Here is a 13,061-nt window from a genome sequence, read left to right as displayed (position 1 = left end):
GGGCACCCCACCCTAGACATGTGACTCACACACACGCACCCAGCCACAAGCTAGGAAGCTGGAAGCTGCCCAACTTTAAAAGCGAAACACTCAGGGTGTGTACACACTAGAGCCGCCCATGTCCGGGCTAGACGTGGGCGGGGCGGCAATGGTGTGAAAGTCTCCAAACGCCCTCAAACCACTAGGCCAAAGCCTTGGAGGCTTGTGTGCCAAGATCTTGGTGAGGTTTAATGCTGGTTGTGGTTCTTGAACATGAAACAGATTTCGCATTCTGATAAGGTTGTATTGGAGTGGAGGAGCACCATGGATCACGCAGCAGATGGGTAGCTACACCTCATCATCATCGCTGGGATGGAGTTCCTCGCTCATTGCTGAGAGTTTGAGTTTTTGATCCCGAGGTTGCTTTGGATCTGCCCTCCCGCATCTCACTGTCGGTCGTACGGCCGCCCAGAGCGCCGGTTTTGACAGGATTGAGCGCCAGAGAACATCTCGCAAGAACAAGGAACGATTTTAGGGCGTGTTCACGGCCCCGAAGCGAGACCCGGTTCAGGGTTTTGTACGAAAGCAGCACCTTGAGGGTTTCCAGCAGATTCGAGGTTGAAGTCTCTGATGATCGGAGCAGCGAACGGCAAGCGGTAGCCGTGATTTATTTAGATTCCGGTCTTCGTTTGATCGAAACAGAAAAGGCTTCGTTTTAGGGTTTCCTGGGTGGAGGAGCAGATTTTCTTGCGAGGACGGCGGAATTGCTAGAGCTCTTAGGGTTTCCTTGGTGGAGGAGGCTGTGGATTTTTCGGAGCAAAGCAAAGGGCGGGTTTGAGTGGAGGTGGTGCGGATCGCCGAGCAGCAGAACCAGAAGAAGGCATTCCGCAGAGGTGAAGGCGTTTGGCCGGGTAACACTTTCCTTCTTGCTTTCGGTCACCTCTGTTGTTTATTCTCTCTCTCGCATCTGCTGTTTATCTCTCTCGCATCCATTCATCAATCAGCAGAGGCAAAGCGAAAGCCTTGCTTTTGTACTATCGGTGTGTTTGTGTTCATCTGTGTGTGCGTGTGTGTTTGTGTGCAGAATTCGTATTTGCAAACCCCATGAATTTGTCGTATGGCGGTGTTGCGGTCTCAACCCCTCCTCCTTCCGGAGGTGGTGGAGCTGGAGGAGCTTCCTCCCCCAACCCTCCGCCATCTTCCACCGTCCCTTCGGCCTCTGTCCCCCCCGTTCCCCCCCCTTCCTACCCTGTAACAGGCTTCTCTTTCCAAAACCCCCCTCCAAATCCCCCCCCCCCTCCTCCTGCGGCCTCCTCTCCCCCAATGCCCCCTCCTGCCTTCTCCATCATGTCAAACTCAGCATCCGCCTTCTCCTACCAAGCCTCCTCTGCCAACCCCATGCCTCCTCCCCCTCCTTCATTCGCTTCCTCATCTGGGTTCTCCTACCCCGGTTCTGCAAACCCTCCTCCATCTGCAGGGGTTTCTTCCTCAGCTCCACCCCCATTGTTCCCTTTGCCTGGTTCCTCTTCAGGTTTTTCTTATCCAGGTCCGCCTGCTAACCCCCCACCATCGTCAGGGGGCTCTTCCAATTCGATGCCAACATCTGCCCCTCCGTTTCCAATGCCAGGCATGTCGTCATCATCTGGGTTTTCTTTCCAAGGTCCTTCAGGCAACCCTCCACCGTCATCAGGAACACCTCCCACCTCAATGCCACCGTCTCATCCTCCATATGCCATGCCACCAGGCCCAACATCAGGTTTTTCAGGTCAAGGTTTGTCTGCTGTTGGTCCTCCTTCTTCAGGGGCTCCTTCAGCTTCGATTTCACCTCCACCACCTTCCTTTCATTTGCCTGGGCCAGCATCAGGATTTTCCAGCGCTACGGGGACTCCCTTGGGCTCCACACCAGCCCCCCCCCCTTCTGGTTCCGCTGTTCATGTGAGACCCCCTCCCTTGCCAATAGCTGCCCGGCCTTCTACTCTGGGAATGGCACATCCAACCTCTCAGCCTTCACAAGGGTCTGCATCAGCAGGTCAGACGACAGCTCAGCCAACTGAGGCCCAATCAATGCAAGGGGCAGGCCCTCCATCATTCATGCAAGGTTCTGGTGCTCCCACATCTTCAACTGCTTCTCCACAGAATCAAGGGTCAATCCTGTCGACATCTATACCTGGGGCTGCTGCATCTCCTACATCAAGCTCAGGGCTGGCTAATTCAGCAGCAGCATCCCCTGTGCCAACAGCACCAGGGTTGACAGAAGGAGCACGTCCACCTGCGCCAGCAGCTGTCCAGACACAGTCTTTGCAGGGAGCTCCATCCATGGGGGCGTTTCCCCCTTTGCCAGGAACAGTTTCTACCTCGTCTGTCCCTTCAGGGTTGCCACAAATGCGCCCCTCAATGCCGGGAGTTGCGCAGCCTCCAAACAATCTCGGTCCTCCACAAGTGATGACTCAGCCCAGTCAAGGCCAAAGTACAGCTGGGGCAGTGTATCCTGCATCTATGGCACCCACAGCAATGATTCCTACGCAAGGGCCAGGTTTGGCTGGCGTTCCTGGGCAGATGCCAGGTACCACTTCAGCAGCTGGGAGGCCAGCACCGTTAGCTGCATCGACTCAATATGCTCCTGTTCGACAGTTCGCTCCACCTCGTCCCATGTACCCTGGCAATCCGGTCTCAGCACCTCAGATGGGGCCTCCTGGAGGTGGGTATTTGTGCATGACTAAAATAAATGTTGGCTGTTTTAACTATTAACAATGTAAGCACAGGTGCATGACTTGAGGGAACATGGTAGATTAGAGTGGGATGTGCAAAACGGGTGACAGGCTGTTGTCTCCTACAGCAGTGTATCCAAGTTGTCTTGGTGAGCATGGGAAAAGTGCGACTCGGGTAAAGAGCCTTCACCGTCTCCTGTGGTATGGTTTAAATCCTCTCACAATGCAAAAACAGCACATGGCCTGCTGTTCTTCAAGTTTTCCTTGAAAAGTCATAAATTGTGAAGTAATTGCTGCGTGTTACAAGAGAGTTTCTTGAGTTTGTAGGATAAGCACAGACCTTGTCAGGACTGAGACTAGCAACTGTCTGTTTTTGTTTACCTTAACAGTAAAGAGTCGCCCAGGAGTTTCTCCTCAGCATTGTTGTTTAAAGTTCTTAGGGTGATAAGCCTTAGTTGTCAAGATTCATCAATCTTACTGGCTGTAGTCTTTAACCTCCGATTGGAGATCGTTTGGTGCCTTCTGTTCACAAGCCGACTGGGTAAAGAAAGATGAATCGTTTGAGGTGTCGGTCAGTTTATTGTGTTCCATTGCCCCATCTTAGCTCACAGTTTATGGTCTACAGCTTGTTGGTATTCAAACCCAAGCCTTTTAAAATTGCATTTAGAGTTTTGTTGTACTTGTCTATTGTGATGTATGTAGCTTAGAGCTTTGCTGTTAGTCACCCAACGTTTCTTCTTTGCACCAAGAATTCAGAAACATGTTTTTTCTGTATATTTTATATATACCCTCAGGATTATAGGGAACGGCTGGACAGTGTTGAAAGCTGATATTGAAACCTAAAGGCTGCAACTGTCTCTGCACATCATCCAAGAATGTGGTATCTTATCTACAGAGTTTTCTATTGTGGGATAGCATTGCTGGATTGTAATCAGATTTTGCAAAATTGTTATTACACCCATTTGCCAGCCTTAAACTGGGGCAATTCCATTAGGCAACAAAAACTCTGAATTCTTCTCCTTTTTTTGATTCATTACATAGATATGACAAAGGTGGAATGCATTTGTGAAACGCAAATCAGATTGATGCTGTTTTTTGACGCTTTTACATGGTCGCGGAATCAGTTTTGCCAAGCGTGGTATGGGAAGTAAGGAAATTGATGACCTGAAACACCCTCATGATTTTGAAGATTAGAGCTTACTTGCTTGGTTGGAATTCTCTTGGTTCAGTTGTGTGCTTGCTTAGTGTTATGCACTAATATGACCTTTTTTATGCAAGGCCTTTTAATTATGAAATGTAACGAAGTAATGTAAGAAGTATTCTACAAGGCAACAGGAAACAGACCTTTGAATGAGATAAAAGGTGAGTCTTCATTTTTGTAAAATCTTTAAATGCCCATCAAGGCTCACTTAAATTTATTGGCAAATACTCTAGTAGTTGCATCTAATTGTTTGCTTTATTGTTATTTTGGAATGGTGTACTCCTTGCATTCATCAGGTCCTTTTTAGAATATTTTGACCTAGGTAGCTCAGGGCAATATGAGATAGCATCTGAATATTTAGAACTCAGGAAAGGTATTGCCAACGTTCAACATTCTTATTGTTTCTCTTTTCTGGGTTTATCCGAGAGATTCTGGAATCTTTCAAAACCCAAAATAGCAGCTTATGCCCGGGTACTGATGAGAACATAAACGGGGCTTTGCTTACTAAGTTATTTTTATTTTAATTTTCTCTTTTACACCATGTTCATGCTCTCCTTTTTCTCCTATCTCTTCTCCTTTGTTCTTTAGCTCGCTTTATTAAATATTTCCATCAATTTGATGTGCCTCTTGGAATAGTGGCGTCTTTACCCTATTAGCCGTGCTTTAAAAGCAATGTGGGCTCTATCCCATATTATGTGCAACCCTCAGGTAATGTGTTCATGGCTGTATTTTAAGACTAGAGTTGCCCCTGGATGAAGACGCATGGGTCTCTTTTACATCTTAGTTTTATACAGGCCCTAGTTTGTAGGTGGCATAGATGATATCATTCAGGCCAATATCAACACTTAGTACTAAGCTGTGGTACATGGTATGATCATGCCATGTGTCTGTCCAAGCAGTATCACTGATGGTAGAGCATATGAAACAAGTTTGTCACTGGTTTGTGTGGCTCCAGAGGAGGCATAGAAACTACTTTTACTAGGGGGGCTTCAAAGTTTGGAGAATAAGGTCCAACGAGATAATGTCAGACATATTAGATGCATATTCCAAGACAAGGCAATCATTGATTTGTTTGAATGTGTAGCTGTAAGCTAAGGGATTGCATTGAAAAATGATAGTGCTTCGAGCTCCCTTGCCCCCATACCTCTTTTCTTTGCTCAAAAAGCAAAACAAAAAATTCAAGAACTAAAGATTGCTTCTAGTTTTCCATAGCGCTTTAGCTTCAATATCCACAATTTTGAGTTAGGCCTGGCCTTTTTTGTCAAGTTCTTGTTGGAATGTAATCTCTAAATATGAAAATGTTAGGTATAAAGTGAGAACTTGTCATTAAGCTAGGATATGTGAATTGAGGGCCTAATGAAGTATATCCTTCCTTGGTGTTTTCTTGAATTTATTATAGTAGTGGGATTAAACATGAAGGCATGACACAGGTGCTCTTTTTTGCAATGTAGCCCTTTGCAAATGGTTGAGACAGTTACTTCTTAAGGCCTTTACCTTTACCATTTTTTAAGAATTTGAGAACATAGATTTTGCATGTGAGAGCATATTTACCCATTGACTTGCAGCTACAATGCACAAGAGTTTTTAATGTTGAGGGTTGAACTAGCTTGAAGATGTTATTTTTGGATGTCCAAAAGGGTATCCTAGAGTTGTGATAGGGAAAGGAGGCCATTGAAAGGTTGAAGAAAAGGGTGGTTCAAGGCCACCATGTGTTTGAAAAGTGATTTGTATGGCTGCCCTTTTTGACATTGAGTGGTATGGGGGCATATCCCATAATTGACCTTATAGATCCCATTCCAAAATTGAGCAAGCATGAGTGGATACTTTGTTCTATTGGTAGTTTGTGGAAACATTACTTTATTTGATTTGCACGTATCCTCATGTTGCCCCATGCAAGTGGCGTTGCAATTCATTTATTGCAAGAAACATAAGAATGCATTGGAGAGCATCCAAAACTATATTAAAAGTATTATGTGCTATGGTTATATTATGGGAGATAATGATACTTTGGTGCATACATGACTAATAAAGCAGGTGATAAAGATCCTTTGCTTGTTTCTCTTTAGATTCTAAAGTGGTTGCTTGGTGTAAGAAGCAATCCATCGTTGAGGGCATGTGAATCACTATGTAGGGGATGCATGGAGTGACTTTAGTGTCAATAGTTGCTTGATATTTGAGAGAACTGCAAGAGGGGCTCCTATAATCTTTTCTGAAGACTGTGTAAGACTCTTGTAGAGCCATTTCATTTCTAGAATTCTTGTGTATTGTTGCGTTGAGACATATCCATGCAAGATTGTATGTGGTCATCGGTATAATTGTGAGCGTACGTGCGTGTGTGCCTGCATGCGCACATGCACACACACATGTGCTCTCGACTGCAGACACATCCATACTAGCAGAGGGAGGACTTGGCTACATCTATCTAGCCATGCCGGCACTCAAGGTTTTCATCAATTTTAGCTTCCTCAACTAAATAGCCAGATGTCCTACCATATTTAGCCAACTGCTCTAAACTTCCGAGCAACAAAAATCTGAATTTATGATTGGATATATTCTAGTCTTACAACGGTGTATTTCTCGACTGTGTTTTTTTCCTTTAGCTGTTCTGAAACCTCTACCCACAGACAGCCTTGTGGTAACTAATGTTGTTCAGACATTTAGGCTGGCTGATGAGACTTCTATTGATTGCTTTTGATTAGCTTTACTTTTAAGTGCCTTGTCTGTGTCTTTGCTGTGTCTGCCTCCTGCATATATGTCATGGAAACTCAGTGCATTGCCGGTGTCGTCCACTGAGGTTGACATATAATGTCTTACATTTGTGATCTGCTCTCAGTTGTGGATGTTGATATAATTTAGTTCTTGCTGTGCATTGGAGGAGTTTTTATGGTTTAAGTATTCTGAGTGTGCACTCATACCGTCAAGCCCGCAGGAATTCATGGCAACTGTGATGCTAGGTCTGGGAATAAGCGTGAGGTGTCATTGAGTTGTACTTCTGGTACATTTGGAGTGTCTCATATGTTCAGTTGGGGGGACACAGTTTGGACTACGTCAGCATGTCTTTTTCTTCAGGATGACTGGTTTACTTTTGCGTACCATATACTCCAGGTTTGAATTTGGGAAGCTTATTTGGTTCAAGAGGTAGCTTCTTGTGCATTTGGTGGCTCATCATGTTATTGATCTTATGCATTGTACAAAATATAGCGAGCATACCTTTCCATTCTTAGAGACAATCATAGAGATTTGCTAGGGTCAAGGGGCTTAGAGTCCTTGCCATCTGGAGTTTGATGATTAATTTAGCGGATTGGATACGAGGGGGGGTCTAAGGTTTCTAGATCTAGGCAAATTAAGGCACAAGTTATGAAACTTCTTGGTACATGATTGCTGCATGCTGCTCACATCCCCCTTTTTTTTTGGGTGTTCGATGGATGTTCTGTTCCAATGTTTGTCACCTGTGAGGGGAAGGTTTTTTGATTCCTCTTAGTGATTTAGTTGGTGAAGATTTTTAAGGAGGAAAAGGTGATGTTTAAAGTGGAATCTCATTTTTTTGACTATTTAAGCACTCCTTTTTCATGTGCAACCCCTCAAAGGGCCCCGGATGTTTAGAGTTGAAGTTGTCGAGTGGGTTTAACATGCAGGACACATGATCTAGATTGTACATGATTGACAGGGATCATTTTCATGATTTCAGATCTTGCATGTATTTCTTCCACAGCAATCAAGGGAGAGTCTAGTGCTTCTCTAGTTTGGTAAATAATTTGAATTGTTTTTTGTTGTACTGTAGCTTGTATTTGACTTGTTAAGTCAGTTTGCCTTTCGCTTGCATTATGCAACAGAACTGGGTGCTTGAGGTCAGTAAATATTTCGGCTTTTTGTCATTACTTTCCTTCAGATTGGCTTCTCCTCATATGGTTGGTTAACTCTCCAGGTGACAGGTCATAGTTTGCATCTTATGCTCTTTATTAAGCTATTTTACGATTGTAAGAACAAACTTGTTATATATCTTACTTAGCTCTTGTTCCATGCAAATCCATCTTTTAACATGTGGTGTCCTGAAAATAAATGCAAATGGAGCTGGTTATTAAGGATTTAGTTAAGAGATGGACTTCTATCATCTCAGATGAGAGTTCTAACTTGAATTTTGCCCAGTCCTTGGCTCTGCACCTGCAGGCATGGCTCCACGTTTTTCAGCATCTGCTTATACACCCATGGTACGGGCGCCTAATTTTCCTCGACCACCACTACAGACACCCAGTACATTGCCATTAGCCAGACCGCCAGGAACTGTGCTACGTCCAGGACCTCTTGTTATGAAGTTTCCATTGGGGCCAGGTGGAGCAGATCCTACCAAAGGACAGCTATTACTGCCTGAGAAACCACAAACCACAGTCTATGTTGGAAAGATAGCCTCAACAGTAGAGGATGATTTTTTACGATCAATATTGGAGGTAAGTTATGCCAATACATATAATGCCTGCATTAACTGGTGTAATATTTACCTTTCTGTCGTGTGAACTCAAAAGTCTTGAAGTCTACTGATATAGCTTTGGTTCCCTTATTTATGCAGCTTTGTGGACCTATAAAAAGTTGGAAGCGAGCTCAAGATCCGACTAGTGGAACCCCAAAAGGCTTTGGATTTTGTGAGTTTGAGTCTGCAGAAGGTGTGCTAAGAGCGTTACGACTGCTGAACAAATTCAGCTTAGAAGGACAGGAACTGGTGGTAAAATACTTAACTCTCTAGCTTGACTTGGGTCAATGACACAGTTGCAAAGGCAATGGACTCAGATGGCATGAGCTTGGAGGGGAATATTAAAGGTTGATTAAGAACCAAAGGTCAAGCTGCAGTTTGTGAATTTCTAACTGATAAAAGCCTTATTAAGCTCATTGTCCCCCTGTGGTGCACTGGTAATTATGTTTTGCTTCGGTATGTATATTCACTTCTTGCTGTTTAACAATCATGTAGCTGGGGCAGTGTTGACACAGGTTGGCTGCTGCAGCTTGTGCTACACATACGGCTGTAGAGAAATATGTCGTCTTGTGATGGCATTGCGGTACTAAGTGTCTTTCTTTGAGCTCTATGGTGCTCCTTAGTGTCCTTAGGATGTGGCTGTAGAATGATGTGTTTGTGTTGTCACATCACTCTCTCCTTTGTAGCGTTGTTTCTCTTGTTTGGTTTGCTTCTATTAAGACATTGAGCACCTCATGCAATGTATTCTGACCTCACCTAATTTGTAATCGTTGTGCTAAAGGCACCATTTTGGTGATCGTCAATGGTGATAAACGTTCTGTTTCTGCGCTAGTTTGCATGTGTCCCAGGGGATATGGCTGTTTGTGGGGCATATGTATCAGATTTTTTGTTCCTCGATGGCCATGGTTGGCGTTTGTCAACAATATGAGGCAGTGAAACAAGAAGAAAAAAACAGAGTTTGCGTTGGCCTTTGGACTGTATCTTGCTGGTGTGACAGGGAGACGCCTTGCTTCTTCTATGCCTCCCATGATTGTTAGCACTGCCCTTAAGGCATTGGTAATGGAAACGTTCTGTGTTTCTCTAAGGTCTTCCTGAGTTTAGTCCTACGTGATTATTTTGGTGGGTTGCTTTTTGTGTTTCAATGCACGCCTTTGGTTTACTCAGCTTGGCACCTGTGCCCCATTGTTTTGAAACATTTGTTCATTGTGGTTTTTAATTTAGATGGTTCTAGAAAGTCACCTATACATGCCAAGTTTGTTGATCTAGGAATTTTTGAGGTGAGAGGTGTTATGAGTTGTGTTGGTGCCATGAAAAGAATCCTTGCCTGAACTTTTGGTTTTCACCCCCCCCTGATGGCATCCCTAAATGCTGTTGTTGCAGCTTAATGTAAATCAAGCAACACGAGAATATTTGGAGCGCTATGTTCTGAGAAAAACTGAGAGAGAGAGACAGCTGAAGGAAGAAGCTAGTCAGGTTGCAGATACAGAGGTTGAAACTGCACCAGGTGTGGACATTACAGAACCTGTAAAGCAGCCTATTGAGGCTCAGAAAGATTCGATTGCTGAAGAGAATGGAACAGATGAGAATGGAAAGAAGTTTGGCATTGTCAATGATCAGGACAAGGAAGCAGATGAGGAAGCGCAGAAAAAACTTACAAGCATGTTGGAAGAGAGGTAACTGAGGAAAATATCCCTTTTAGCTCCTTTGCTTGCAATTTGGGCTTGTGGTGCGAAGTTTATGGTGATAAGGTTTCATATCTCAGAAGCGCACGGCTTTCAAATGATTGTGGATTGTACAATGTTCTAGTACATGGTTTTGAAGGGAAGGTTGCAAGTTTTGGTTTTGTTTTGCAGGGCCAGATTAAAGCCTCTGCCCCCTCCGCCACCTCTCCCCACTGCTTCAGATGCTGCTGGGAAGTCTAATTCAGTGTCTGAAGCTCCTGCAACCTCGAGAGATGGAGATTCAGTTGCTGATGGAGGGAAAGCTGGTATTTTGATCTGAGTTTCTTCTTTGGTCGATACAGCGTCACAAATTTTTAATATAGGAAGAATTTGGGCAAATTTGGCTTGCTGATTTTAATTGATCTTGGGTAAGCAGACGGGCATGAAGGAAAGAATGAAGAAGAGACGAGTGAAAACAAAGTCAGCTCAGAACTTGATAAGCCAGAGACAAGCTCATCTGACCGAGGAAGACGGTTGGACCATGTCAAGGGAAGGGACAGGGACAGGAATAGGGAAAGGGACAGAGATAGAGACAGGGATAAAGGTAGGGATAGGGACAGGGACAGGGACAGACCTGTGGACAGGGACAGGCCTGCCGATAGGGACAGGGACAGACCTGGAGATAGGGACAGGGACAGGGAACGTGAACGGGAGATGAAAAGGGAGAAAGAGCGTGAGCTTGAGAGATTTGAGAGGGAGAGAGAGAGAGAGCGAGCACGGCGGGAGAGGGATCGTGAAAATAGAATACGAGATGCTGAACGGTTATATGAAGAGCGTGAGAGATTGTGGGAGGAACGTGAAAAAGAGAAGGAGCGGCAACGGAATATCGATAGAGAGAGAGAAAAAGAAAGGGAGAGGGAGAGACGAAGATTGATCAAGGATCAGGAAGAAGAAAGTGATGATGAAGGCTGGAGGAAGAGGAGGCACAGAGGAGACATGTATGACGACAAGCGCAAGAGATTCCAGAGAGAAAGAGAAGATGATGAGGAAGATCGCTTAAAGGAGGAACAAGAGATTATTGAGGCCAAGCGGCAGAAGGTGAAAGAAGAACTCGAGGAACAAGTAAAAAGGAAACATGCTGAAATGGAACGGACAGAAGTGGCTGAATCTATGCCTATGGCTGTAGATGGGGCTTCAGGAGGCAATTTAGAACCTGAGTTGACAAAAAATATGGCAACATCTAGTTCTGAAAGCAAGGAACATATTCACTTGCCTGATGGTAACTCTTGGAACTTAGCTTGCGTTTCTATTTGATTTAATGGTTGTTCTAATTTCGCAGGCTGATGGCTCGATTGCTTGTTTCCTAGCTATCTTTGCATCTGACGAGCTTTCGTGCTTGAAGGTGAGGAGGTTTCAAGAAACGGTACCTGTGATATGATGGTCGACGATGATGTTGGGACTGTCAACATGGAGACAGATGAAAAAACAAACAGCAGTCCAGCTCCAAGAAAGCTGGGTTTTGGTCTCATGGGCTCTGGAAAACGAACAGCTGTTCCCTCTGTGTTTCACCAAGAAGATGAAGAGGAAGCACCTAAAGATCGCCCATTTAGGCAGTTGGTTCCTATTGATTATTCTGCTGAAGAGATGCAAGTAGTTGCACCTTCAAAGGCCTCTCCTCCAAGGAGTGTTGCCCCCAATCTGGTTGCAGCTGCTGAATTTGCTAAGAGTCTGTCTAATTTAGGAAACAAGGAAGAGACGGGGTCAGAGCGAGATAGATCAAGACGACTGATGGACAGGCCTCGGGATAAGGATAAGAATTATCGGGAACGAGATGAAGATCGAAGTAGAGACAAAGATAGAGAGCGTGGGAGAGAGGAGATGGACCGACACAGAGAGAGAGAGAAACATAGAAATTCAGATAGCACGCAGGAAAGGGAGCGAGCATCTGATAAGTCGATCCCCCCTGACAATAAGAAACTACTTGATGCAAAGCAGCTGATTGACACCATTCCCAAAACGAAAGAAGAGCTGTTTGCCTACAATGTTGACTGGGCAATATATGACCAGGTAGGGCAATTATAGTGTCTCCCATGGCTTTGGTCCATTTCGAGCTGAGGTATTTTGTTTGTTAACTGTCCTTTTTTTGTTGTATGCAGCATGACCTGCATGCTCGGATGCGACCTTGGATTTCCAAAAAGATCACAGAATTTTTGGGAGAGGAGGAGGCTACACTGGTTGATTTTATCGTGTCAAACACTAGAAAGCATGTAACAGCAGCTCACATGCTCGAGCTTTTGGTGAACATCTTGGATGATGAGGCTGAAATGTTTGTTTTGAAGATGTGGAGGATGCTGATATTTGAAATTAGGAAAGTAGAAACTGGCTTGTCTTCAAGGCCAAAAGCTTAAGAATTGTTCTGCCAGGCTTTCTATGTTTTCTACAATTTTTAGCCATTCTGTACTTGGCCTGCTTTGTAACCCAGGGATCATGTTGATTCCCCTTTTTGATATTCCTCTCCCTATTGAGGATGTCATGTCGGTGCAGGATGAGTGGACTTAAAGTGTCTGATGAAGAGAAGCGATAAATGTCAACAAAATTTTGGCCGCAGGGGTATCCATGTATGGCGTAGAAGCATTTTCATTGGAGGTTTCAAAATGTAGTGTTTCCGATATCTGTTTCGATGGGTTTCCTTGGCATTTATGTTCTTGTTGCTTACTGCCAAAACAAGTTCTTGAAGTACTCCATTTGGGGTTTCCACTCCCATTTACCCCTTAATCTTTATCTTGGTATTAGAGCACTTGTTTTACGTTTTCTATTGAGGCATGGTGTCTTCTCCATTCCCATCTATCGAGTTTCCATGTGATTTACATTTTATATTTTGTGGTTGTACTCTCCATCCATCTTTGTTTGTTTGGAATAGTACTGTTCTGAAGGTTTCATTTCAGGCCGACCTCATTCTTCGATTTTTTTTTTCTGGTTTCAAGTGATATCAACTGTAATCAATGAAACTGATTACAGTTTTTATGTGGGTGTGTGGATTTGTATGT

General features: G+C 44.3%; 1 protein-coding gene across 1 annotated transcript; it reads left to right on the top strand.

Annotated features, from left to right (window-relative positions):
• Positions 1-208: 208 nt before the first annotated feature.
• On the top strand, positions 209-12,779 carry LOC147904760 (splicing factor PWI domain-containing protein / RNA recognition motif (RRM)-containing protein). The gene is made up of 9 exons (XM_087388223.1): positions 209-890; positions 1,064-2,677; positions 8,035-8,333; positions 8,453-8,605; positions 9,734-10,026; positions 10,207-10,340; positions 10,451-11,293; positions 11,417-12,081; positions 12,171-12,779. Exons 2-9 carry the CDS (start codon positions 1,084-1,086, stop codon positions 12,420-12,422), a joined length of 4,233 nt encoding a protein of 1,410 aa, XP_087244349.1. The 5' UTR covers positions 209-890; positions 1,064-1,083; the 3' UTR covers positions 12,423-12,779.
• Positions 12,780-13,061: the final 282 nt, after the last annotated feature.

The sequence above is a fragment of the Dipteris shenzhenensis genome, chromosome 2 (assembly GCF_047967505.1).
Source record: "Dipteris shenzhenensis isolate YYH24624 ecotype China chromosome 2, Dip_SZ_1.0, whole genome shotgun sequence".
In the NCBI taxonomy this organism is placed as follows: Eukaryota; Viridiplantae; Streptophyta; class Polypodiopsida; order Gleicheniales; family Dipteridaceae; genus Dipteris; species Dipteris shenzhenensis.
The sequence above is the reverse complement of the archived record's forward strand: the minus strand, read 5'-3'. Positions and strand labels throughout refer to the sequence as shown.